Here is a 27,303-nt window from a genome sequence, read left to right as displayed (position 1 = left end):
CCTGTCCTTGGGGTTTGAGGCAGTCAAAATAGGATCACTTATGGGCGAGAACCATGGAATTTGTTGTCCACAGAATGGTTTAGGGCCAGTCACTATGACTTTTGTGCCAGGAGAAAACCTCATTATTTAGCTGGAGGAGGCCAGATTCTGTCTTGCTGTGATCAGATGCCACCTTCTGCTTTGCTTTTAGGAATGAGTCCAGGAAGAGCAGTGGGGAGAGGGACTTTTCCTCTGTAACCTGATGTGCCTCTTAACCATCTGTGGCCCAAGGCCTCTCCATGGGCCAGTCCTCAGGGCCCAGATCACAGCAGGGATGTGTGCTTGCGGCATACACGGTCCTCCTCCCGTCCTTGCAGGGTGGGACATTTTCCCCAGCAAACAGGGAAGAACATCCCCACTTGGTGTGTGTCAGGACCAGGGGTCTGATAGGTTTAGAGAACAGCTGCACCCACCGCCCAGATCTTCCAGCAGATGTGCACTGGGGTCCCTGGCCTCTGGCTGACTCACAGCCCAGCTTCCTGTTCCGTGTCTTGGGAGAGGATCTCTTGTGACTTCTCTTCGAATTCAACTTTCCTTGGTCCATTCCATTGGGAAGTTTCTCCTGGGACAGTGTCAGTCCTGTTGGCCCTATTTTCAGATCCACCCTATGTGTGTTGACTTGGAACTTTCCCTGCCCCCTCCCTGCCACATGCTAGACATTTTCACATCTGCAAATCCTCACCAGAGCCAGAAGGAGGGTGATCTGATCCCTGTCTTTCAGATGAAGAAATTTGAGGCACAGGCTAATTAGGTGACTTGTCTACAGTCTTACAAATAGTAGAAGACACAGCTGGGCTTTCAGCCGTGAGCTTCTTCCCCAAAGCCTGTGTTCTCTCTACCCTGTCTCACTGTCCCTGCCTTCTTCTTCTTCTTTTTTTTCTTTCTTTTTTAAGATTTTATTTATTTACTTAGAGTGTGAGCAAGGGGAGGAGGAGAGAGAATCCCAGGTGGACTCCAGGCTGAGCACAGAGCCTGACTTGGGGCTCGATCTTAAAACTCTGAGATTACGACCTGAGCCAAAACCAAGAGTCTGATGCTTAACCGACGGAGCCACCCAGGTGCCCCTGTCCATGCCTTTCTGATGGGAAGTCGCTGTCGCCCGATCTTCCCCGGGTGTGGATTGCTTCACCTCTGCTTTATGGTGAGGCTGACCGTGACACACCTCCCTCGCCAGTAAGGGCCATAACAACGGTAGCTCCCGGTTGTTGACTGTTGGCTGTGACCCAGGCCCTGGGCTAACCAAGGGCTGTTACCCACACGAACTCCTGCAGTCTTAGTAGTGACTGTCTGACATTCATACTGTTCTCCCTTTTCAGGGCTTGAGACGTATGACATACGCACTACGTTGATTTTACAGACAAGTAGGCTAAGTGGCACTTGTTCACCCAGGGCCACTCGGGTGTGACCTGAGCAAGTCAGATTAGCGCTGGGGTGTGCCAGGCCACTCCTCCACACACACACACACACACACACACTGCCTGCCTCTGTCAGGACAGCTCCCGTACCGGAGGCTGCCTCAGGACCCCCACTCAGGGACTTCCTCGCGCCGGGACAGTTGCTCTTTCATCTGTTTCCACTCCGTCCTCACCAGCCCTGGCAGGGAGGCACTTCATCTCTGTTTTACAGATGAAGCAACTGTATGGACTGGCCAGAGTGAGTTAATGGCCACACTAGGACTTGACCCTGGGCTTTTCCACCCTGCCAGGCTGTTGCTTCAAAATACAGTATTTTTTGTGTGCATGGCCCTTTACATGTTCCCCGCTGCGGCCTCTTGAGTCCCTGTCAAAACCTCTAAAAGTTGTTCAAAGGCAGGTATTCCTCATCACTCCAGTTGTGTTGAGTGTCTGAGTTTGGATAGGGTGGATACCTGTACGGGTGCCTGGGTCCCAGGGTGGGTTTGGAAATTCCAAGTGGCGTTAGGGCTGCCCTCTTTTCAGTAGCATCCAGGTGGTTTTGGTGTACGGGCTAAATCCCGGGGAGCCCTGGCATCCCACGGGTCTGGGCCCCAGTTCCAAAGGGCCCGGCATGTAGGAGGTTCTCTGTAAGTGGAAGCTGTTGGCAACTGCTGCTCTTGGTCAGGGATGTTCTAGAGCACCATTTGGTGCCCGCACCGTCCAGGACGCACCTGTGCATCACCTGGAGGAAGGGAACAGAACGTTAGCAAAACTGCAGTTGGGAAAAGCACCGGCTTTCCCCTTGCCCAGCTCCCTGGTTAAAAGCCTGTGGTTGAGGCTGATGCTTTAGAGAAGAACTGAGGGAATAAAAGAACCACAGTGTTGATGACAAGAGTCCACACAGCTGTCAGGGCTGCCTAATTATGGCAACCATTCTGTAAATATTATGTAGCCATTAAAAGAGAACACTGGCATGGGAAAATGTTAGGGAAACGTTAAGTGAAAAAGCCTTCAGGAGAATACACAGCATGATTCTACTTGTGTTATTTTATTTATTTATATATGTTTGCTTGCTTGTTGTTTTTTTAAAGATTTTATTTATTTATCTGAGAGAGAATGCAAGCAGGAGAGAGGGTGGGTAGGGCCAGAGGGAGGAGGAGAAGCAGACTCCCCACTGAGCAGGGTGCCCGATACGGGGCTCAGTCCCAAAATCCCGGGACTATGACCCGAGCCAAAGACAGCTGTTCAACGACTGAGCTACCCAGGCGTCCTTCCAATTGTGTTAAAAATCACACAGATCTGGGGCGCCTGGGTGGCACAGTGGTTAAGCGTCTACCTTCGGCTCAGGGCATGATCCCGGCGTTATGGGATCGAGCCCCACATCAGGCTCCTCCACTATGAGCCTGCTTCTTCCTCTCCCACTCCCCCTGCTTGTGTTCCCTCTTTCGCTGGCTGTCTCTGTCTCTGTCAAATAAATAAATAAAAATCTTAAAAAAAAAAAAATCACACGGATCTGTGCTGGCTTCAGCAGCACATACACCAAAATTGGAACGATAGAGAGAAGATCAGCATAGCCCCTGCGCAAGGATGACCCCCAGATCCGTGAAGCATTCCATATTTTAACTGTAAACACTTCCCATGTGTACCTCTAAGATTCTCCCAGCATGACTCAAAGTAAATGCTTTAAGAAAGAAAAAAAATTACACAGTTCTTTTTAGAAATACATAAATTCAGTACAGGTTATCTCTGGGAAGGAGGATTGGCAGTAAGCAGATGAAGGGATTCTTACTCTAAATTCTTACTCTGCCTTGTACTCTGAAGTATTTATCATGAGCCTATGTTACTTTTAGAATTGGGGGGAGGACGTAAGGTGGCATACCAAGAACGAATAGGGGTTAAAAGCCCAACTGCTGGGAACCCCTTGTCCTGTGACTGTCAGCAGCCACTATCCTAAGTCCATTTTTGGAGGATGGGGTCAAGAATCTTAAAAGCACAAAAAAAGCAGTCTCCTGAGTTTCTCTGCTTAGGAGAGCTAGAGTCCTTTTCTCAGTTTCTGGCCTACATAATACTTGACAGAGGAAAAACCCGAGTCATAATGTACCATCTCTTGCCTCTTCTGTTACCTACCCCTAGACAAATGTTTATGGGTCAGCCCAGAGACGAAAAATGAGACCATTTGAAGGCTTCCAGCGCAAAGCCATTGTAATTTGTCCCACTGATGAGGACCTAAAAGACCGGACAATAAAGCGAACCGACGAGGAAGGGAAGGATGTCCCAGATCACGCAGTCCTAGAAATGAAAGGTAGGAGATGAGCGGTTCCCAGGGGACCAGCCACAACAGGGTCCTCCAGAGAAAAGCTCCTTCCACACTCCCTTCCTCCCAGCTCCTGGCTTATTCCTTTTTAGATCTTGTCCATTTTTTCCTTCCTCCTGTTCTGTCCTTCCCTGTCTGCTGCAGCTGTGAGAGCTGCAGGCAGTCTCTTGGGGCATGGTTTTCAGACTCGATGGGGCTGGGGTAGGATGAGGGAGAGGATGTGTGGGAGCAGACACCAAGACCCACACAGTCACTGCCTCTGGCACCCACCAGTGGGGTACTGAGCTGGCCTCCTGCTCCTCTGTAGAAATAAGGATGCTGATTCCACCTGCCTGGGGAAGGCTAGAGGGAGTGCTTATATTTGGTGGGGCTTAGGCCACCTGTTCAGAAGAGAGAGAGAAGGGTCTTTGTTTACTCCTGATAATTATCAGAGAGGTTAAGACCCTTTCTCGCTCTGTCACTCACTCCTCCCTTCTCCAGTCTCCTTTCTGGCAGGCCAGTGTCCTGGGGGTGTAGGGAACCAGACTGCGGAAGGTCCTGACCTCTCCCTGTTCCCTCTGGGGTCCTGCCTTCTTCCTAGCCAACTTCACATTGCCAGACGTCGGGGACTTCCTGGACGAGGTGCTGTTCATTGAGCTGCAGCGGGAAGAAGCAGACAAGTTGGTGAGACAGTACAACGAGGAAGGTCGCAAGGCCGGGCCACCCCCTGAAAAACGCTTTGACAACCGAGGCGGTGGTGGCTTCCGGGGCCGCGGGGGTGGTGGCGGCTTCCAGCGCTATGACAACAGAGGCCCACCGGGGGGGAACCGAGGAGGCTTCCAGAACCGAGGGGGCGGCAGCGGTGGAGGAGGCAACTACCGAGGAGGTGAGACATCTCAAACAGAGATCTCTCGGCTTTTGGCTCCCGGGGCAGGGTTGGGCTTTGTGACTGCTTACTCAGTCAGCAGGTGAAATTTCCCTAGCAGCAGCTGTGGCTTGAATTCTGGTGGAGAACCGCAGTGAGTCCAGCTCTGGGCCCTCAGGGGAACTTTCCCACTGTCCTGCTTCCCTTGGGTGTTGCTCCTGAAGCCTGTGCCCCTTTGCAGGTCACTCTGGTGTCATTTTTGCAGATCTTCCCTGCCATCTGACCATAAACTCCTTAAGAAGAGCAGCCAAAAAAAAAAAAAAGAACAGCAGCCAGACCGAGTTTACTGCCAATCTTGGGTTCCACCTCAGAACCTAGCGCAAGACAAATGTTAGGACTGTTTTGGTGTTTGGTGTTAAAAACAAATAGAGAAGTGGGCTGAAAGAGGTTAATTTGCTCAAGATTTGCCCGGCTGAATCCAGAGCTAGGACCACATGGTCTGTCACTAAGTTCTGCTGTCTCTGAAGCAAAGTGTATGATCATGATTTAACTAGCACGCCCAACTCTGTTACATTGTTGTGCTGAATAGTTCGGAGACACAGTCATGACCCAGACAGACATATCGGCCTGTAGTGACAGTCCAGAGGACTTCTGGGCTGAGTGGCAAAGCCCTGCGTTAGTGTGAGCTTGGGTGACACCTGATCCAGCCTGTGAGGGAGCAGGCTCAGGAAAGACATCCCGAGACACCAGTGTCTAGGCTGAGGTCCAGAGACTGGTGGGAATTGGCAGAGGGAAGGGTTCTGGGCCCAGCCACAGCTGCTCAAGGGCTTAGGAGAGACTGAACCATTTGACCAAGCCTGGGTGCTTAGTTTCCCTCTTCCGGTTTGTTCAACAGCTGTCGGGATGCTGGGGACGTGGTAGAAATCCAAACAACCCTGGTCCCAAGCTCACAATCCGGTGGGCAAGACAAGCGTGTCAGCAGACAGTGATGACTGAGTTATCAGGGCCACACGGGGGGCATGCCCGGGGTCTGGGGAGACCCAGAGTGGAGCCCCGCTCCCGAGAGCCACCAGTTCAGAGTGACAGGACCTCTCCCCTGGCTTTTCCGACGCAGGCTTCAACCGCAGCGGAGGTGGTGGCTACAACCAGAACCGCTGGGGTAACAACAGCCGGGATAACAACAACTCTAACAACCGAGGCAGCTACAACCGGGCACCCCAGCAACAGCCGCCACCCCAGCAGCCGCCACCGCCGCAGCCACCACCCCAGCAGCCGCCACCACCACCCAGCTACAGCCCTGCTCGGAACCCACCGGGAGCTAGCAGCTACAACAAGAATAGCAACATCCCCGGCTCGAGCGCCAATACCAGCACCCCCACTGTCAGCAGCTACAGCCCTCCACAGGTGAGAGAACGTACGTGCGTGTGCAAGACCAGAGGAGGTGGACCCAGGCAGTGGCCAACAGACGCTCTGCCCACGGCTCTCCACTCTTCCCTCCAGTCCTGCCCTTCTTCCTGGCAGTGCTTTTGACTGCAGTGAACCCTAGACGTTCCTCCCAGACCCAGATAAATCGGGAACCGACTGTTCTCCGCCCCTCACACTCGTGTGCTAGGAGTGTTGGTTGCTCCGGCAAGTGCATTTCTCTCAGTGGTGTCGCTGGCCTCCACTGAATCCCCAGGAAGGCACTTGATTGGAGTTACTTTTGCCTATGCTGGCAGAGGCTGACCCCCTTATCTCCAGCACATGGAGACAGGCCCTAAGCTTGGGAGGTCTTGTCTGGTGTCCTGAGAGCTTCACTCTGGAGCAGCTCCTGGCTTAGTTCCAGTTCTCCAAAAGCCGGTGCTCAAGCTCTGGAATGCACAGGCCCCATTAACCAGAGCGGTCCACAGCCGTTTCCTGAGCGCCTTCCACATGCCAGACCTGGGGACAGCTGCCAAGAGACAGATGAATGGCTCCCAGTCCTGGTCTAACCAGAATGTTCCTAGAACAGGATGGGTAGGCACGGATTCAAACCCCAGCCCCACAACATCTCGGTTCTGTAACCTTGCACAAACAGTTACACCTCTCTGGACCTCATGTTCTTTATAAAAGACTATACAGTTGTTAGTAGAACTCATTTGCGAGGTTTGTTATGAGGGATGGGTGGTATTTTAGTTTTGTGGGTAAGGCTCTGGGACTAGACAGACCGGAGGTCAAGTCCCAGCTCCACCACTTTTTACTGTGTGACTTGGGTCCACTCATTTCACCTCCCTGAGCTTCAACTTCCTTCTCTGTAAAATGAGGCTACTGGAACATGCCTCACAGGGTTGATGGGGGAATTAGAGGGGTTAATGATATGGTCTGCACATGGGAAGCACTTGGGAAATTCCTGCCACTGTTCTCGGCAAATCTTCCCAAAACAACTATCACCATTTGTGGCATGCCCAGTGGCTTGTGCACTCAAGCTTCCTGAATACGCAAGGCAATCAGAAGGGGTAGTTCTGTTGTAATTCTCATTTACAGGGGGAAAGAAAAGCGGTGGAATTTCAGGAGATGCTGTGTGCCTTGCTCCCCCAGGATCTTAGAGCTGGGAGTAGAGTCCAGAACACAACCCTGTTCCCTTCCCTGTCCCACCATGTCACAGAGCTGACCTATTTCCTCAGCCCTCAAACAGCCACCACCAGGGAAGTTCCTTTGTGGCCTGCTGCTTACAAAGGCCCTTCCTCCATCCCAGCTGAGCTGTTTCACAGCACCCTGGTTTTTTTCCCCCCACTTTCCAGCCGAGTTACAGCCAGCCACCGTACAACCAGGGAGGTTACAGCCAGGGCTACACAGCCCCGCCACCTCCACCTCCACCACCACCTGCCTACAACTATGGGAGCTATGGCGGCTACAACCCGGCTCCTTACACCCCGCCGCCGCCCCCCACCGCACAGACCTACCCTCAGCCCAGCTATAACCAGTATCAGCAGGTAGGTGCCAGACTTGGGGTGGGGGCGTGGGGGGAGGTACGCATAAAGAGACTTCGGGGGACCCACATGGTTGTGTATTCCCAGACTGGAGTCCCTGTTTATTCCTACAGAGATGGGCTGGCCTTAGGCTGGCATTCACCAGATGTAGCCATTCCATTTGGTGAACACTTCTGCACTGGCTGCTAAGTAACTGGTATCCAAACTTCTTCCCGGTGAAGCCACCAAATGGCATAGCAGGGCCTCCATATCCTGCTTCAGCACCATGGCCAGTGTCCGTTCCCCTTGGCCATCATACCTGTTGTTAAGTGTTCTGAATATGGTGTCTACCTATACCTGAAAGGACATTAGGTTGGCAAGCCAGGAGGTCTGGGCTTCAGTCCCTGACTCCCCACCCACGTGGCATTGGGTCAGTCACTTGTCCTCCCAAGGGACCTTGATTTCGTTGTCAGGGAACCCATGTGTTGGCTATTGTTGGTGCGCTCAATCTCTGCCCTGAGTGAGAGTGGGGTCAAGGTGAGAGCCAAATGTGGGTGTGGGTAAGGACAACATGGTGCTCTTGGTTTCTCTCTCCAGTATGCCCAGCAGTGGAACCAGTACTATCAGAACCAGGGCCAGTGGCCACCATACTACGGAAACTACGACTACGGGAGCTACTCCGGGAACACACAGGGAGGCACAAGCACACAGTAGCCAGTGTGCTCCGGAGGCCCCTGCCGGCTTCCTCCACCAGCGCCCACCTTGGCCCCCTCGTCTACCCACACTGGGTCCTGTGGTGCTGGGGGACAGGTCATCCCAGGGCTGCCTCCTTTCAGCCCACTGCCTCCCCTCTGAGGGGCTTCTTCCCCAACACAGGGCCGGGCATTTTTCTCTGGATTCAAACAGGCAACAATGACCTTTTATTTTCTGTTTGTCCCCTTACCTTCTTCCTCCCCCTCCTCCTCTTCTGCCTCCTTTTTGACAAAAGACTCCCCCCCTCCCCTTGGTCATACAGTGAGGCTACAGTGGCTGAGGGAGGGCCCCCTCTGCCCCTCTCTCCCAGCCCTGCTCCAGCCCCTCAGCTTCTCAGACCCTCATGCAGTTGGTTGTACATTCTTCCAGGAGCTGTTTTACTGTCTACTTTTCAGGATTTAAAAAAAAAAAAAAATCAAAAACTTAAAAAAAAAACCACACACACAAAACCCCACAAGTTTAAAAAGCAAAATGCGGAGGGAGGGAGCAGTGACAGATATTTTTTGGTAATTATGCTTTTTTTTTTTTTTTTAATATTTAGAATTTCTCTTTTTACTGTGGCTGTTGATATTTCATCAGGATAACCATTTCTTTGCTGAGTTCAGGTGACTGAGGAAGAGCCACGCCCTCAAAACAAAACACACACAAAACAAAACCACAGAATCATCTTTAACCTAACTTTTTATACGATGTCTCAGTTTCCCATAACCTTGCACACAAGCTTCTGTGTTGAGTTGAATTGTAACTGCTTTTTGTATTTGGAGAGAGTGTGACTATTGAACTTGAAACCTTTTATTCCGGGCGTCTTGGTAGTTTCTGGTGGGATTAAGCGGGCAAGAGGGAAGAAGGGGAGGTTGGGGGTGGGGGCTCCTTCCCTTCAGAACATGAAATTTCCCCCACCGCCTCCTCTCCAGAGGTCTCCCAGGTGCCAGACCTAAAGGTTTTTCCTACAATGATCCTCTGATTATTTTTACTCCCCCTTGACCCATGTTTTAACAGGATTTTAACAAACTGCACTTACTAAGAAATGTGTTTGCTTTGTTTTGTTTTCTTTCAATAAATGACATGGCACCTCCTAGCAGGAAGGAAGCAGGGTTGAAACCCTGAAGTGTTACTGCAGTTGGCCTTTAATTGGGGTGGGACCTTTTCGCAGGGGACATTATTTACGCATCCGTTAAATACTTACTGGACGTTTCATGTGCCTGGCCCTGTTTTGGGAGCTGGGGATGCCCCTCTTAAACCTGGGGCTCTCCATTTAAAATCCACTAGTTCATTTTAAGGTGGTTCTCTGGGCCCTGCTCTTTCTGGTCCACTCACAGCCCCAAATCTCTCCAGGAATTTGTGACTAGAAGACATGGCAGGTCCCTAGGCAGAGGGCGAGGTAGGGCTGATGGGATGCAGACCAGGACTAGAGTGTCAGGTTCATCATTGGGTGTGACTGCCCATCCACCCTGGTCCTGGCCTGGGTGCTGGACTTAGGACGGGTCCTACCTGCGCTCCTGGATCCAGGCTAGTGGGGATTCCAGGAACTTCTTTATCCAGCCACTGTGTGTTAGGTACTTGCTCTGGGCCTCACTCTTTCTGGGCAGTGCTGGGGATACAGTGTGGTCAGGGCAGCCCTGAGCCCTCCTCTCACAGGTCTCTCAGTCCAGAGATAATACAGACTTGTCATCAGATGGTGACAGCACCAAGTGGTCAGCTGTGAAAGCCTGAGGGTGGGGGGTGTGGTAAGGGAAGGTGCTCCTGGAGAAGGGAATAATTTTTTAAGTAGCCAGGATAGAAGACTTCATGTTTGCTGTCTCCATATAGCCTAGTATTCTTTCCGAGCAACTGGAGTCATTTTATTCCCTCTGGATATGTGGTGTTCCTGGCCCCTTGTGAGGGACAATGCTGGGCCACAGGAGTGCCAATTGAGTCCCATCCCTTTCCTTGTAGGAAGTACCCCAGAGCCTTATGAATGGGACACAGGCTCCAAAAGGAGGAAGGCTGGCTAGTTTGAGGTCAGGGATGAGGCATCTGAATGTGAGATGGAGCCAAAATTGGTGGCTGGCTGGGCTAAAAGGGACCCTAGAGTGCCCCTGTCTGCCTGCTCAGGGAGAGTAGGAGGGGAAGGGCCTCAGGTCTCTGGAAAGTCCCCTTCCTTGCTGGTCCACGTGTTGGGCAACAGCACCCTCTGCTGGCCTCTCTGAGTAATCTGTCTTAAACTTAGTTCCCACTTCTCTGTGGCAAATGGGCCTCTAGGTCCCTGATCCTGACGATGCAAATAGGAAGTTATTTCTCTGCTCCTGTCCACAGTATCAGGATCATTGCACCAGCTTCCTCACAGATCTCCCTTGCCTCCAGTCCCTTTCCCTCATGCTTTCCCCCCTCCCACCTGCTACCCGAAGGATAAAAGAGCTCAAGCTACTTAGTGCGGCTTATGAGGCCCTGTGTGCCTGACCCCTGGTGTGACCCCTCTGGCTTCATATTTTGCTGCTCCCCCTTTGAACTTCAGATCGATGGTTCTGGGGGAGTCACAAATCTCTCAATCCAAATGCCATCAACTCCGCTTTGGAAAAAGCACGTGTACATGGAATTTTGCATAAATATTCAAGAGGTTCTCAAATTCTCTGCAGCCCAATGGTGGCCTTCAAGTTAGAACTTTTTCATTCCCTGACCACATTGAAGTCTTTGCAGTAACCAGAAAATACCCATGCCTGCTTTGCCCTCTGGGTTTTTGCCTCGCCTTTCCTACTGCCTGAAACCTTCCTCTTTAGTTCCTGCTCACCTTTCAGGTCTCATCTTGGATGTCCCCTCCTCCTAGAAGGAAACCTTCCCTGACCCTTTAGGCTGGGGTGGACAGCCCCATCAGAGCCCGGGCCACTCAGGGTGGTCACTTGCGATATGTCTGTCTACTTTGTTGGTAATACACCTGAATGAGTCATTACCCATCACCTAGAGCAGATCAGGACCAGGGTTGTCCCCCTCCACATCTGCAAATTCGTAGGGTCCTGGAACACAGTGGGAAGTTCTATCTGAGCTACCACCCATCTCATGCTAGCCAGGGGCTGGCTTTGATCACAAGCAAGAAATAAAGCTTAGTAGATACTCTTTGAGGTGGTGAAGGAAAAAGGGATGGATTGGAGTCTAAACCAAAGCACAAACCCTCAAGAGGCTCTGGACGGTGGCCGTTCAACATTCAACCGTCCATTCCAGAAGTAAGCATGCCAGGTTCTGGTGTCCCAGCAGGGAGCAGGTTGACGATGGTTCAGATCCCTCCTGATGGTGCAATCCATAGCAGGTCAGATGGGGGCGGGGGGGGGCGTGGAAGAGCCTCCGGCCCGGACGCCCTTTACATTCCCGGCGGCGGGCGGGACCTGAGGGATACACGCATGCGCAAAGGAGGTCTGCCTTCACCCCCGGAACTGTTGTTTCGGGCTTGGCGGAGCACCGGGCCCCCCGGAGTGTGCTCAGCCGGAAGTTGCCGCTGAGGGCTTGGGCCCGGACTCGGCGGGCAGATCCTACCGCGGCGGCTAACTAGTACAGATTTGGGATGGAGGCCGTGGCGACCGCGGCAGCTGCCAGGGAACCCGATGAAGGTGAGGTCCCGGCCGCGGGGAGGCGGCGGGAGGGTGGGGCTGCAGTGTCACTGGGAAATGATTCCCCGTGGGCGCGCAGGAGGACTCTTTATAGGGAGACACCTGCCCTCAGGTTTATCAGTTCCCTTCGCCGCTTTGTCCGGGTTAATCCCTGTCGTTGCGAGCTACCGTCCTTTACCCCGTCCCCTCCCCCGAAATTAACCTCTTCCAAGTCCCAGGCCAGCCCTTTCTCTGTACCAGGGTAACCCGATTCCTTACCAGGCTAACTCTCGGGCCAACAGAAACCTGCCCCGTCCCGGCTGAGTCCCAGTGTCCAGTCAGCCCTGCCTCTCAGTTTTACCTCCCCTGCATCACACTGACCCTTCCCTTGCACCAGGCTGACCTTCCTCCTGTCCCACGCAAACTCTGCTTATTCCAGATTCACAGCTCCCCCATTTCATTCTCATTCCCCTTTCCCCAAAGTCCACAGTGCCCTCTGCCTCCTCGAGTCCTTAATCCGTTTCTGTGCTCCCTCCACCTCTGTCCTTTGCATTTTTAAACTCTTTATTTCTCCCGATGCCTTCCCATCAGTATCTAAACGCTTTCGTTTTGCTCATCTTAAAATTTCATCCCGGGACGCCTAGGTGACTCGGTCGGTTAAGCGTCTGCCTTCAGCTGGGGTCATGATCCCAGGGTCCTGGGATCGAGCCCCGTGTGGGCTCCTTGCTCGGTGGGGAGCCTGCTTCTCCCTCTGCCTGCTGCTCCCCCTGCTTGTGTTCTCTCTCTCTGTCAAATAAATAAAATCTTTAAAAATTAAAATAAAATTTCATCCCGCTGCTTCAGAGTCATCCCAGGTGGGGCGAGGTGTGGTTGGGAGGTTGGTTGAAACATCACTGGCCAAGAATTGGTCCTTGTTGAAGCTGGATGGTGGGTATATGGGGTGGGGGTGGGAATATGGTTGTATTCTCTACATTTGTGCATGTTGGAAATTTTCCATTAAAAAAAAATGTTTTAACCTAAAAAGAAAGTCTATTCCTCAGTTCCATGCGCCTTCCAGATACCAAAGATACCATGTATCTTCTCCAGAGTCATCAACACCTGCTTCCATTTCCTCACCTCCCACCCACTTGCAGTCTGGCTTTTACCTCCAGAAACTGCTGTGATCAAAGCTGCTGGTGGCCTCCCCCGTGTAAATGGGGAGTCACGCCATTCAGGTTTTCTCTTTCAAGACTACTTGGAGAATTCAATGCCATTGACCCCTCCATCCTTCTTGAAAGTTTTCCCTTGCTTTCTTTTTTTTTTTTTTTAAGATTTTATTTATTTACTTGACAGAGATAGAGACAGCCAGTGAGAGAGGGAACACAAGCAGGTGGAGTGGGAGAGGAAGAAGCAGGCTCATAGCAGAGGAGCCTGATGTGGGGCTCGATCCCAGAACGCTGGGATCACGCCCTGAGCTGAAGGCAGACGCTTAACCGCTGTGCCACCCAGGTGCCCCTCTTTTTTTTTTTTTTTAAGATTTATTTATTTATTTTAGAGCGAAAGGAGAGAGTGGGGAGGGGCAGAGGGAGAGAATCTTTGAGCCGACTCCCCACTGGGGAAGGAGCCCACAGCCCGACTCTGGTTTCCATCTCACAACCCATGAGATCATGACCTGAGCCAAAACTACCAGTTGGACGTTTAACCTGCTGAGCCACCCAGGTGCGCCCCTTGGTTTCTGTGACACCACTCTTTCCCTTTCCCTTCCTCTCTCTCGGGCTCCTTCTGCTCAGCCTCCATCAGTTTCCTATGGCTGCTGCAGCAGATGTCGACAAGCCGGTGGGGGGGGCTTAAAACAAGAGAAATTTATTCTCTCACAGTTTTGAAGGCCAGAGGTCTAAAATCAGTACCACAAGGCTGACATCAAGGTGTTAGCAGGACTGTGGAGGGCTCCCTCAGAGGTGCTTCCAGCTTCTGGTGGCTCCTGGCGTTCCTTGGCTTGTGGCCGCATCACTCTGATCTCTGCTTCTGTCCGGCTTCATGTGGCCTTCTCTTCTGTGTCTGTCCAGTCTCCCTCAGACTCTCTCTTATGGACACTTACATGACATTTAGGGCCCACCTGGACAATCCAAGGTAATCTCCCTGTCCCAAGGTCCTTAACTTCCTCATATCTGCAGAGACCCATTTTTTGGCCATCAGCAGTAACACAGGCTCCAGGAATTAAAGCGTGGCTGTCTTTCAGTGGCCCATTTCGTAGCCTTTCACGGCCTCCTTCACAGGCATGGCTTCTCCCCATCCAGGAGGGGCTCTTTCCTAGCCCACTCTTCTCTTGTCACTCAAACACTCCCCTCGCGCTCCCCGTGACCTCTTGTTTGCTTAGGCTTTGGTTCTTGTCTTGGCTCTGCCATCTCCATAGCTCTGTCCCCAGCCCTGCATTTTTCTCCTGAGAAATCTCTAGCCCCACGGAACAGCAGTCTCTTCGATGTCTCCCCTTGGATATGCCCTGGGCCTGTCCTACCTTTCATGTCTGAAACTGGCCTCAGCATCTCCCCCCACCCCCAGATCTGCTCCTCGTCCGTGACTGTCTCAGGGACAGTTTGACTAGTCCCCAGACCAGAGCCCTGGACCTGAACTGGATGCATCCCCCGCCTCCCAACCCTTCAGCCCCAAGGCTTGTCTCCTCTGCCTCCTGAGCATCTTTCAAACCACCACCCATTCTATGCCCTCCTCCACAGCCCCTGCCCAGCTCTGTCTTCTCTGGTCTCAGCGATTAAAACCCTCCCTGAAACCCACTGCACTCGTAACCCTCACCCCCTCCCTCTTCCCCGCCGAAGCCAAGCTGCCCAAACGAGTGGCCTGTACTTTCTGTCTTCTCTTACTTCCTGCCTGCTCAGCCTCACTCCAGTTCCCACACCTTTTGAGAAACAGCTCTCGACAAGGTCTGCCTAGCACCCAGCTTGCCCTTACCAGCACCCGTGTTGTCTTTGACTGTCCTGGCTCCCCCACCACACTGGCTGTTCCCTGAGGGCAGGCGTTGGGCTGGCGTTGGGCTGGCTCACTCCCGTGGATCCTCAGCACGGCCCAGCTCGGCCATGCACAGATTTAGAGTTGCTGAAGAGTGGCTGCATGAATGTGTGAAGGAGTAGGAGAGAGAGAGGGAATGAGTGAACAATTTAGTGGATGCATTAGTGATTTTGTGAACAGGTGAAAAGGCAAAGAATTGTGTGAGTCAGTGAATGAGGTGGCAAAGGCCCAAGTAAACTCACCAAGCACACTCCTGCCTCAGGGCCTTTGCACTGGCTATTCCCGTTCCATAGAACTCTCTTCCCCCAAAAATGTCACGGCTCAGTCCCTCACCACCTCAGGTCTACTGTAATGTCACTTCTTTGGCAAGGGCTTCTCTGATTGCCCCATTTAAAATTGCCACCTGGGCCGCCTGGGTGGCTCAGTCGTTAAGTGTCTGACTCTTGGTTTCGGTTCAGGTCATGATCGTGGGGTTGGGGGATTGACCCCCACATGGGGCTTGTGCTCAGCACAGAGTCTGCTTCAAATTCTTTCTCCCTCTCGTTCTCCCTCCCTATCAGCCCCTCCCCTGTCTCTCTGAAATAAATAAATTGCAGCCTGCCCCCCAACTGACCCCATTCCCTCCTTCTTCCCTTTTCATTTTTCTACATAGCTCTTGGGACCACCCAAGAGACTGTATGTTTGCTAACACATCATATGTTTTCAGCAATTGTGTTTTTCACTGTCCGTGTTCCCTACTAAAATGTCAACTTTGTGCTTACTGTGGTCTCTTTGGGACCTAGAACAGTGTGCAGGACATAGTAGGTGCTCAGTAAATGTAAAATGAGTCTTTTCCACCCACTCCATCTCCCCCGCACTCCCATCCCAGTACTAACACATCTCCCCTCTCCCCACAGGCTGCACACAGCCCAGTACTGGGCACTGGGGGGAGCTGAGCTGGACACCGGCCCCACCCAGACCCCAGGACAAGGCGGAAGCCACAGAGGGAGCCCCAAGGGCCCCAGATGATGATGCCCCCGGGGCTGAGAACACGGCGGTGAGTGCCATGCTGCACGCTGTGGCTGCCAGCCGCCTGCCCGTGTGCAGCCAGCAGCAGGGCGAGCCTGACCTCACCGAGCGGGAGAAGGTGGCCATCCTGGGCCAGCTGTACCATGAGAAGCCGCTGGTGTTCCTGGAGCGCTTCCGCACTGGCCTCCGCGAGGAGCACCTGGCCTGCTTTGGCCACTTGCGCGGCGACCATCGTGCAGACTTCTATTGTGCCGAGGTGGCCCGGCAGGGCCGTGCCCGACCCCGCACCCTGCGCACCCGCCTGCGTAACCGGCGCTACGCTGCTCTGCGTGAGCTCATCCAAGGTGTGGGGACAGGTGGGCTGGGCGGGCGGGGAGACCGAGGCAGAGGAAGTAAGAGATAAGGATGCAAGAGTGGAGACATGGACAGAGTTCCTGGGAGAGAAGTTTTGAGATAGGGACACAGGGAGGTTGAAACAGAAGCGGGAAGCAATGAGACAAGACAGGTGGAGACAGACAGGAACCCAGGGAAGAGAATGGAACAGGCACTGAGAAGGGTCAGAATTTAATAGATGACGCAAGTGCCATTTCAAGTCAGTGGGCCACAGACACACAACCCAGCGCTGTGATAAGTGGTTATCCTTCAGGAAAACGAGATTCCCTCCCTCACACCATGCACAGAGGCGCTGAGGAAACCCAGGAGAGTGTGTCTGTGACCCGGGACACAAAGTCCTTCTGAAACAAGGCACGTGTGTGGAAGGCATGAAGGAAAACACTGATACGTTTTTTTGGTTTTGTTTTTTTTCAATCATAGAGACAGCCAGCTAGAGAGGGAACACAAGCAGGGGGAGTGGGAGAGGAAGAAGCAGGCTCACAACAGAAGAGCCTGATGTGGGGCTCGATCCCAGAACGCTGGGATCACGCCCTGAGCCGAAGGCAGACGCTTAACCACTGTGCCCCCCAGGCGCCCCGCTGATACATTTTTGACCGCAGCATAATTACGAGCATCTTTGTGACCAGAGACACCAGAACTAAAGTTGAAAGATCAGAGCAAACAAGGCAGAGAGTGAGTGAAGATTCTGGTTAGGGAGAAGACGCAGACCCTAGAGCCATGGAGTTGGAGAGGGTGGGATGCAGCGACAGGTCGTGAAGAAGGATGGAAGGAGGAGGGATAAATGAATGGGGGGTGAGGTGACAGACGGGGAACCCAGGAGAGACAGGTGGGCGGAGGCGGAGTGGCAGAAACAGAGCCAGGGAAACGGAGGGAGAGAAACAGAATATGGTGGGAAACACCAGAAACAGAGGGGGCAGGATAGGGACGGCCACAGACCCCAGTGCTGCAGAGGCCGGGATTCTGGGCAGATTCTTGCCCTGGGCTCTGAAGGCGGGGCTGGGACCGGTGGGTGGGAGGGACCAGGCAGGTTTAAGGGTTTTCTGAGGGACAGAGCCACCTGCAGGAACAGGCAGCCAGGGGAGACGGGAAGGTCCTGGGTTTGGGGGTGGCAGGGGAGCCAAGCCCACCCGAGGGACAGCTGCAGAGGAGAGCACTCTGGGAAAAGGTGAGGTCTGGGGTCTGGAAGACCGCCAGGGGTGCCCACATCTGGCACGTCCAGCTGCGTGCACAGACAGCCACACGTGACCCCTGCCTGTGGCCTCCTGCACGCTGACTCGCATTCACTCCCAGACACGCGCACAGGAGGGTGGGCACACCCGTGTGACCACAGCGATGGGCAGGGGTGTATGAACTCTGCTGGGCACCGTCGCACACAGGCCCCAGAGCACCAGCGCATGCGCTACAGGGCCAATGACGCGCACACGCCTGACGCATGCACGAGTACTCGCGGCCACGTGACCTCAGGCCCCTGCGTCCTCTCCCGCCTGCACGTCCACGCACATGCTTGCACTTGTGCATGCATGGCTTCCTACGAGCACGGTCGCGGACCCGTGTCTGCTCAGACAGGCTCACCCCACACCCAGACCCCTGAGCCCGTGCGCGCCCTGTCTCGGTGCAGGCGGAGAGTACTTCAGTGACGAGCAGATGCGGTTCCGGGCCCCGCTGCTGTACGAGCAGTACATCGGGCAGTACCTAACCCAGGAGGAGCTCAGTGCCCGCGCCCCGGCCCACCAGCCACCCAAGCCGGGCGCCCTTGGCACCCCCGCCTGCCCGCTCTCTGACCTGCTGCTCCAGTCCTACCAGGAGCGGGAGCTGCAGCAGCGGCTGCTCCAGCAGCAGGAGGAGGAGGAGGCCTGCCTGGAGGAGGAGGAAGAAGAGGAGGACGGTGATGAGGAAGGTGAGGGCCGGGACTAGGGGGCTCCCAGTCTGGGCCCCCGACTGCAAGAGCAGACCGCGCGTCCCTCCCCTGCCTGCCCTGAGTGCTCAGGCTTTTCCCAGTTCCTCCAGCATCTCTGCCCCCCCCCCCAAAGGCACCCAGCAATCGCTTCCCTCCAGGCCACTGCTCGTGCCGTTCTCTCTGCCAAGAATGCCTTCCCCTCGCCACCGTCCAGGTAGCAGCTCCTGACCCTGTTCTCCAGCCTCCGGAGCACTGTACTGTCATTGTGTGTTTGGCGTGTGGCCTGGGGCGGCAGGACCGGGGCCGTTTGGTCACCACTGTGTTCCCATCCCACCAGCACAGAGGAGCGGCTCTGCTCGGCCGTGTGCTCAGCCCCTCCCCGAGTGCACCGCTCATGTCCCCCGCTGTGGGTGTCCGCCCCTACAGACCAGAGCCCCAGCAAAGACTCGGAGGCCTGGGTCCCCGACTCAGAAGAGAGGCTGATCCTGCGGGAAGAGTTCACCAGCCGGATGCACCAGCGCTTCCTGGACGGCAAGGATGGGGACTTTGACTACAGGTGATGCGGGCCCCACCCCCCAACCCCCAGCCCAGCCCCCCAGGGCCCTCGGCCCGGCTCAGATGGCGTGAGGGTTTCAGATGAACCAGAGATCAGCGGGCGTCCTTGGACGTGCTTTGTCCGTCTCTGAGTGGCAGTCCCCTCACCTGAAGAAGGGACTGAGCAGGGCTGACAGTCGCCTCAAATGTGACAAAAGACCGAACTATTTCCATTCGGGTGAGTGGTGGTGGCCTGGTAGGTAGAATGCCACTGCCCCGAGCTCCCCAGGTGCCCCCAGGCACACCAGCTTCTTCCTCAGGCCCCCAGACCTCCCTGGGCTTCAGGAAGTGACTGCTGGCAGGGTTAGTGCCAGGGAGGGGCCTGTGGTACCCGCCCCTGCAGCCTGCCTGCTGTCCCACCATAACCCCAGGGCAAGACACACGGCCACTGCTTTGGGAAGGATCTTGCCGTCAGGGAAAAGGACACAGAAGAGTGAAGTATCGGAGTCAGAGATAAAAGGCTTTGACAACTGAGGCCGTCTTGCCTGGTTGGGTGTCCCAGCTGAGGGGGGACACCATTACCACGGCCCCCAGGCGCACCAGCAGCCTGATCTAGCCCCCCCCCTCACCGCCGCCTCCTCTGGAGGCAAGTCAAGCTGGGTGAAGCCTCTTGGCCCGAGTTCCCACACAAAGCAGGGTGCAGAGTGCTTGGGCCGTGGGGAGCCCCCAGAAAGCAGGTGCCTGTGAGGCACTTGGGCGTGGCTTGAGGAATAGAGATGAGGGGGGACCGAAGCCCATCCCCGCTGGAGGGCAGTGGCTCGGCAGCAGGGCCAGCGGGTCCCTCCTCTGCCTTCAGCCAGCACGCGCTTAGCACCTGCTGTGGCCAGACGCCGGGGGTGAAGTGGCGACCACAGCCAGCGAAGGGGTTCCCTGCCCTGAAGGGACCCCCACTCTAGTGAGGAAGCAGGAGTATTTAGCATCTGGTGCTGAGGGGGCCGTAAAGAGAATGAAAGCGGGGGTGGGGGGTTGGGACGAGGCGGCTGTCTGCGCAGGTGACGTTTCGGCAAAGACGTGCGGGATGGGAGAGGTAAGCGACCTGAATATCTGGGGTCAGAGTGTTCCTGCAGGGGAACAGCAGGGGCAGGAGTCCTCTCGACAACTGAGCATCCCTTGTCACCTTAGGGCAGACATTCCTCAGCACTGTTGGCCTTTCGGGCCAGATCATTCTTTGTGTGGCGCATTGGCCTGTGCGCGGTGGCGTGTGGAACGGCGTCCCTGGTGTCGAGTCGCTGGGTGCCAGTAGGAGCCCCCCAGTTGTGACAACCAGAATGTTTCCAGTTTGTTCCCACGTGTCCCCTGAGGGGCAGACGACTCCTGGTTGAGAAGCACTCTCTGGGGAACGTGGGTCCTCCCGTCCCCACATCTTCCAGCTTTTTGAGAGAAACCAGAAGTTTTTATGTAGAATATCTGCTTTGGAAAACGTTGCCTTTTGTGTGAAGCCCTGAGAGACTCCAGTGCCGCCCCCCCACCCGGGGGGCAGCTCCCAGTTAGAGCCGCCGGCAGGTGGCCTTTGACCCTGGGGGCCGCAGCTCCTCTCTGAAGGGCGAGAAGCAGCGAGGCTGAGGCCGGGCCCAGAGAGCCGGCCCCTGACAGCCCCCTCCCGCTGCAGCACCGTGGATGACAACCCCGACTTTGACAACCTGGACATCGTGGCACGGGATGAGGAGGAGAGGTACTTCGACGAGGAGGAGCCCGAGGACGCGCCCAGCCCGGAGCTGGATGGGGACTGACGGCCATGGCTGCCCGCCCCGCCCCTGACTAGGGGACAGCCGCACTGCCTCTGGTGCCATCCCAGCCGACTCCCTGCCCCCTCTGTGTGCGGGATTCCCTACCTTCCCCCCCTACTCTCCTCACCCCACTCCGCCCCTGTCTCTCGCTGTTTGTCTGGCTCACTCGCTTTTTCTCCCTGCTTTTCTGTCTCTTGCTTTCTGCATCCATCTCCCTCTCCCTGCACCTCTTTCCTCTCTGCCTTTCTGTCCCCTTCCCTGCGCCTCGGCCTCTGTCCCCACGACAGGGCCCAGGCTGAACATCATCCCCTTGACCAAGGCCAACGGGCCCTTTGTAGCTGGAACTGGCCAGGTCGACGGCAGTGCCCAGCGTGGGGTCCGGGTGAGCCCCCGGCTTCACCCCCGGCCTCTGCCTGTTTCTCCACTCCCAGTGCTGGTGCGGCTCGCGCCTCCTGGTCGCTGTTTCGTTCCCGTCTCCTTCACTCTCGCTCTGGGCCTCTGGCTCTCCCCAACTGTACGCTCCCATCTTGGCCTCCACGCCGCCTCCGGCCCTCTTCTGCCTCTCTGCCTTTCTCTCTGTGGACATGTCGTCCTGCCACCCACAGCCTGGCTGCCGTGGGCAGCAGAGCCCTGACTGCTGAGGAAGGAGGCCTCTCTGGGCTGGCTACCAGCTGTCACCTCTCCCTCAGGACCCAGACTTGGGAGGGGGGTGCAGAGGCAGCACTGGGGCCACGGGCCTGCCAGCTTGGGTGTGGCGGGAGGGGGCACGGGGAGGGGGGCTCTCCCCGCTCAGCCCCACCGGCCCCTCTCTTTCCCCAGCCGCAATGTTCCTTTCCTTCACTTCCTCCGCCTCCTTCTCCCTCTCCTGTTTACACTCCCCAAATACGCACAGGCTGTTATCATGGGTCCTGAGTCATCCCACACACAGCCTGCCCCAGCATCCCTGCCCCCAGCTGGCCACAGGGCCCGCCCCGCAGAGCCCCCTGCCGCCCCAGGCTAATGGGAGCCAGATGGCCTCCCGGTGACTCAGCCACTGGCCTGTGGGAACCCAGGCGTCCCGCCTTCCCATGCCCCCACACCCGGCTCCTGCTTCCCTCAGTAGACACGCACATGGAGAAGGGCTCAGCTGCTTGCGGAGAGGGCCATGGCCCACGGGTCCGAGAGGTGGGGCCTGGGGAGCCCTCACTCCTGGGAGCCAGCATGATGGCGCCCTGCCATACCCAAGCCCGAGGGACCCTCAAAACCACCTCCTCGGGCTCACGGCCCAGAGTAAGGGGGGAGACCCTGAGGCCTCCTGGGGCCACCGCTCTTGACCCCTGGGCCTCAGCTGTGCCCTGTGGGTCAAGCAGGACTAGGGCCAGACACAGAAAGTGAGAGCTGGCCTAGAGGCCGAGGGACATTCACACGGGGAGACTGTTAAGTATGGAAGCTTCCGGTTACTAAGCAGTTCTGTCCTTTGCTGGGCCTGGCGCCACACTGAATTCTCCAGACAACCCTGTGAACTAGGGACTCGCCTCCATTCCGTAGGTGAGTCAGGGCAGGCCAGAAGGGGGCTGTTAGTTGTTCGAGGCCGCACAGCCAGTGCAGATGAAAAACCCGGGCTAGAACCTCCCAGGTCCTGGAGGCCATCCTCCTAGGCTGCGTGTCAGCTGTCCGGTCAGGGCCAGTCAGAGCGGACAGATGCACGGACTTCCTCGGGAAGACCGAGGAAGAGCTGCGGAGGGCGATACCAGCCTCCAGGCTTCGGGGGCCCCCTCCCGTGCATTCGGCGCCACCCTGCACACCGGCTTGGAACTGTCTCAATGGCGTGGAAGTCAGCACCTGGACCAGAACCATCGCGGCGCTCCGCTAGGCACATACTGTCCACACTGCGGCCCCAGCTCCCAGAGAAGCCCAGGATCAGCCGGCCCAACGTGCACTTGGAGAGCCTGAGGACGAACGGTGTTTGCCCCCCCCCCCCCGGTACGTGTGCGCACCCGCACTCCCAGAGAGCTTTCTAACCGGGGAGCAGCCCCAGGTGATGTGCGCGGTTTTCGTCTGTCTGTCATTTGATCATTAATGTTGTTTGTGATATACTTTGCCGGACGTAGATTTGTTACATAATAAAGTGATGAGAGAAACAGCAGCTGAGTCAGAATTAGGGTTAGTCAGATGGCGGAGACGGGAGCGTTGGCCGCAGAGACAGAGGTGGGGCCAGTCAAGAGGGCCTGCGGGAGACACACCCCCGACACAGCCCCCACGGCTATGACCTGGAGGTGCCCCGGGGGGCGCCTGGCCCTCTGCCCCCAGCCCTGGGTCGGGGCTGACGGAGAGGCTGAGTCAGGAAGGGAGGGCCCGCTGGGGGAGAGCCCCTCTGTGGGCTTCCGGCCCCCACCCCGTCTCCTGTCTGTCCTCCAGGCTGCCACCAGCACCCCAGTCTGACCCCCCTGCCTGTCCTGCCCTCTCATCCTGTCCCTCCCACCGCTGCCCCGCTGCCCCTCTCCCTCTCTCCCTCCTCTGCCTTGCCTCCTCTTGTGCCTCCGCACCTCTGGCTGCCCGAATGTCCCATCCCTTCCCACCTCCCTTCTCAGCCCTCCGCTCTTCCGCCATCCCGCCTGCCCAGGAACTCCGCCACCCCTCTCGCTTCCCTCCTGCTCATAGCTCCACACTGGCCCCTGCACCTCCGTGACCATTCCTGTGGCTCCCTCCTGGAGTCTCCAACCCCCACGTCTCCCTCTCCCTGTGGTCCCTGGCCTGCCCCCTCACGCCCTGCCCCCGGCCCCTCTTCTCTGTCCCCCAGACCCTGGTAAGCCCCGTGAGGACGTCCAGAGGGTCACTGGTGGCCCCGGGAGCCCAGGATGAGGGGTTGCCGCCACACCCCCATCCAGAAAGGGGGCAGGAAGGGGCAGTGAGGCTGTGGCCTGTCTGGCCAGAAGGAAGTGTCTGCGCTGTGGCCTGGTCATCCCCGCCCCCGGGACCTGCCGGGCTGCCGCCGCCTCCAGGCTGGGGCCGAGTAAACACAGCCGCCGGCAGCTGGGATATTTATACCGAGGTCTGGGCGCGGGTCCAGTGCCCACCACAGCCCCTGCCCTGCCCGCCCGCCACAGCCAGCCCCGAGCCAGCGTGGCACCAGCCGGCAAGGGGACACACCGCAGACGCAGCCTCCACTCAGCACAGAGGCCACTGGGCGTGTCGCTCGGGATGCCGGTGGCTTCCCTGGGGACACACCATGCCCCTCCTGCCCTGGAAACACCACACAAAATACGGACCTGCAGGACACCACTGAAAACTCAGAACACCTCGAAGATCACGTGATGCAAGAAAGAGAGACCCACACAACAGCTCACACACCCAAGTCACCAGCCCACAAACGGAGAGACAAAATGCAAACACCATCTGCTCATGGAGCTGAGGACACCGGTCTCTGAATGGACACACACACACACAAACACACGAGGAGGATGACAGCAAGCATGTTGGAGACACACCCCACAGACACAACGTGCTCAGAATACCAGCGAGGCGCGCGCCGGTCACAAACCTCCCCCAGAAACAAGCCGCCCACACACACACACACACACACACACACACACACACACGCACATGCACTGAAAACACAGCCCAGCCAGCAAACACAGCACAAGCGCTCCTGGAAACACACCTCCCTCACAGACACACAAACACACACAGAAAACATCCACACTCCGAGTCACACTTACTGAAGACTGCACACATTTACGCCCAGAGAACAACAGCAAAGATGTTGAGAAAAAATGCCAACACACAGCGTGCCCCCGGGATATGACCCACTCCCACACACAGACTTGATGTGACAGTGTCATGTTTCAGAGCCCAGGGAGGACACTTGGACCCACGCACTGCACAGACACACGAGGGGACACGTGCTGGGGACGCACGCTTGGACAGAAGCTGTCCACACTCCACAGAGCCAGGGGTTGCCCGCTGATGTGTTAGAAACCCCCATGCTGGACACATGCATGGACAGATCACAGCACGGGGCTTGTAGAGAGACACACACACACACACACACACACACACACACACACACACACAGAGATGGGTCCTGAATACGTTCAAATCTACATTAGAAACACAAAAGACACCACCAATCACGAGGTTGGTGGGGAAGGGGCTTTCTCTCTCAGCCCCCCTCCCCCTCCCTTGCTCTCCCCACTCCTTCCCGCGGACCCAGCTCCCAGGCCTGTCTGGGGGAGGGGGCAGGAAGGCCTGAGCTGGCCTCCCCGGCCCAGCTTCCTGCCCCGTGGGGGCCGGACGGGAAGCTGGGGCTCCAGCCGGAACCCAGGCTCCCCCCACGACTTCCCTCCCCTCCCGGGGCTGTCCTCAGGGGTGGGGGAGGGGAGCAGGGCTCCCCGAACCCCGGTCCTGCCCCCGCGCTTGGGCGCTGGGCCAGGGGGCCAGGAATCCCTTGTCCCCACGGGGCCTGGCCCTCCCCCCACCCCGCGGGGCCGGGGTGCCCGGTACAGGGCTGGGGCCGCCCGCAGGCAGTCCAGGAAGGTGCTGAGCCCGCAAGTTTCCCTTCCTGGGCGGCCTCTGCGCCAACTCAGCCAGGCGGGCAGGTGGGCGGGGTGTGTCACGAGGGCGTGGCAAGGGCTCCGGCGACCGCGGGGTGTGCAACCCCGGGTGTGCAGCCAGGACTTGTCCTCGGGCCCAGGCACGGGCTGGGCGTGCGAGGGCCGCGACCCTGGGGGTGTGTCTGGGTGTGTGGGACTGCTCCGTCTGGGACCCGGGGTGTGACAGCGTGTCTGGGTATGACGGGGCCAGCTGCTGTCAGCGGGGCCTCGTGGAACTCCCCAGGCCTCAGTGTGTGGGGCCGCGAGATGTCAGACTGAGTGGGCACGACCAGCCCGCAGTCTGCGCGATCGTGATGTGTGTCTCCATGTGTGGTGTGTGTCTGGGTGGGACTGGGATGTGTCAGGCTGTGTGCGCATGCACTGTGCCCATTAGTGAGCGTGACCCCACAGGAGGACATTTGTGTAACTGTTGGTGGGTCCCAGCAGGAGTCTCTGTTTCACTTCCCGATGGGGCTCTGAGGCTGGGAGGTGTGTGTCTGTGCGGGGCACCCTCCCAGAATCTGTATCTGGGGTGCAGTGGTCGTATTCGTGTGACTGTGTTCTGCTGGGTCCCAGGGAAGCTCCAAGGCGGGGCTGTGCACGCATAAGGCGGTGGCACGCATGGCCTGTGGCGGTGTCAGAAGTCTTCGTGTAGCCACCATGGCTCTGAAAGGTGAATGTGTTTGCGAGACTGTGGGACACGGTCCACCTTCGAACCTCTGTCGTGTGAACGTGTGTGTAGCTGTGCCCCATTTTCATGGGGCTGCAGTGACGACCGTCTGTGTCACTGCGTGCTTGCAGGTGTCTCTACACAGGAGGCTGGTGAAAATGGCAGCATGTCCTTACAGTGACTCCCACCTAGGGCGATCCTTGGGCCAGGAGCAGGTCAAGGCCCAGCCCTGGGAAGGGCAGGAGCGGGGGGCAAAACCTGGTAGGAAGAGGGGAAACTGGAGAGGCCGAGGAGGAGGAAGCAGGAGAGAGCTCAGGGGCAAAACCAGAGCAGATGGGAAAAAACAGGGCAGCTAATGGGGAGCCACCCTGGCTCAGGGCACTGGCATTTCTCCCTTGGACAAATGGTCTCCCTGCAGCTCCCCTCGCCCCCATTCAGTCTACTCAACCTGACATGGCTCCCATCTCCCTCAGAGTACAAGTTCCCACAGGCCCCCACAGGCCCGATGTGCACCGGGAAGCAATATCCGTGCAGAGCTTATGTGCCTAGATCCTCAACTCCAGCTATGTGGGCTCGAATCCCAACTCTGCCATGTGCTAGTTGTGTGATCTTAACAAGTAACTGAACCTCTCTGTGCCTCGGTCTTCCCATCTGTAAAGTGAGAGAGCAAACGGTCTCTATAGCAGGAGATGGCAAACTACTTCTGTAAAGGGCTAAGTAGTAACTATTTGTGACTTTGCATACAGTTTCTACTCAGCTGTACCTGCGTAGCACGAAACAGCCCTAGGTGATGCACAAAGGAATGAGCGTGGCTGTGCTCCAATAAAACTTTATTTACAGACACAGGCAGCGGGCCAGAATTGGCCTGCAGGCGGTAATTTGCCAAGCCCTGCTCTGCTGGGCTGCGGGGAGAATGCAGGGAGCTCCTCCAGCCATACCTGGCAGGGGGAATATTATTACTCTCTGGCGCCTGCGCGTTAATCAACTGACTCAGCTCCCAGCACCCTTCCCTTGTGCCTTCCTTTCCAACAACATTGGCCTTTCCTCCCAGTGTCACTCACTCCAAGTTCATGTTCATCCCCAGGCTGTGCCTAGATCTTCCTATTGAGAACACTCTTCCCCAGTGCTCCCCCAGACTGCCTTCTTGACTTCCTTCAAGTCCCAGATGCTGCCTCCTCCAAGGAGCCCTCCCTCCTCCCCCAAACCATCTCTCACTCCATCCTGCTTTCCTGTCGTAGTGTCACTTCCCACATCTGTCTCCTCTGGGAAGTAGGTTCGTGGTGGGCAGGAACTGTTGCCTTAACCTCTCTGGGCTCTGGCTGCCTCACCTTTAAAGAGGGTGTTATCTCAGATGACACAATCTCAGAGCTTTGTTATGGTGATTACAGGAGTTGGTCAAAATAAGGCATTTGGAAGAGGGCACCGGGCGCTCACTAAATAAATCTAGCGTCTGCAGGGAGTATTTGGAACTTAAGGAGTGCTCAGCAGGTGTTTGTGGGAGGAAATGAGTGGTGGAGAGAGCGACAAGAGAGGGCAGATGGAGCGGGAATCCGGGAACGTCGGGAATGTCGGGAGCGAGACCTCAGTTAGTGACCCAACGACACTCACAGAGACC

At 56.4% G+C, this 27,303-nt stretch overlaps 2 protein-coding genes and 1 non-coding gene across 8 annotated transcripts in view; all 3 read left to right on the top strand.

Annotated features, from left to right (window-relative positions):
- Positions 1-9,299, top strand: part of HNRNPUL1 (heterogeneous nuclear ribonucleoprotein U like 1) — a 35,870-nt gene extending 26,571 nt beyond the window's left edge. For 3 of the 6 annotated variants that reach the window (XM_019804274.2, XM_019804272.2, XM_019804273.2), the window contains exons 11-15: positions 3,567-3,735; positions 4,328-4,612; positions 5,706-5,995; positions 7,351-7,542; positions 8,116-9,299. In XM_019804274.2, the coding sequence (XP_019659833.1) occupies positions 3,567-3,735; positions 4,328-4,612; positions 5,706-5,995; positions 7,351-7,542; positions 8,116-8,232 (1,053 nt within the window). In that variant the 3' untranslated portion in view covers positions 8,233-9,299. The remainder of the gene's footprint in view (positions 1-3,566; positions 3,736-4,327; positions 4,613-5,705; positions 5,996-7,350; positions 7,543-8,115) is intronic. The other 3 variants (XM_034672319.1, XM_002923684.4, XM_034672320.1) reach the window with 1 other exon arrangement.
- Positions 2,949-3,055, top strand: LOC117795352. The gene has a single exon (XR_004619321.1). It is a non-coding gene; the product is annotated as a U6 spliceosomal RNA (small nuclear RNA).
- Positions 9,300-9,496: 197 nt separating the features above from the next.
- On the top strand, positions 9,497-22,570 carry CCDC97 (coiled-coil domain containing 97). Its single transcript, XM_034672325.1, has 5 exons — positions 9,497-11,849; positions 15,725-16,180; positions 17,848-18,126; positions 18,553-18,682; positions 20,330-22,570. Exons 1-5 carry the CDS (start codon positions 11,804-11,806, stop codon positions 20,448-20,450), a joined length of 1,032 nt encoding a protein of 343 aa, XP_034528216.1. The 5' UTR covers positions 9,497-11,803; the 3' UTR covers positions 20,451-22,570.
- Positions 22,571-27,303: the final 4,733 nt, after the last annotated feature.

The sequence above is a fragment of the Ailuropoda melanoleuca genome, chromosome 12 (genome assembly GCF_002007445.2).
Source record: "Ailuropoda melanoleuca isolate Jingjing chromosome 12, ASM200744v2, whole genome shotgun sequence".
In the NCBI taxonomy this organism is placed as follows: Eukaryota; Metazoa; Chordata; class Mammalia; order Carnivora; family Ursidae; genus Ailuropoda; species Ailuropoda melanoleuca.
Note: the sequence above shows the minus strand (reverse complement) of the source record. Positions and strands in the feature narration are given on the sequence as shown.

What these genes read in the sequence shown, in the direction of transcription:
- CCDC97 (XM_034672325.1), top strand. Translation starts at nt 11,804, where the DNA reads ATGGAGGCCGTGGCGACCGCGGCAGCTGCCAGGGAACCCGATGAAG. An exon ending in TCTGCGTGAGCTCATCCAAG is followed by an intron (nt 16,181 to 17,847) that starts GTGTGGGGACAG and finishes GTCTCGGTGCAG; the next exon opens with GCGGAGAGTACTTCAGTGAC. An exon ending in GGAGGACGGTGATGAGGAAG is followed by an intron (nt 18,127 to 18,552) that starts GTGAGGGCCGGG and finishes CCGCCCCTACAG; the next exon opens with ACCAGAGCCCCAGCAAAGAC.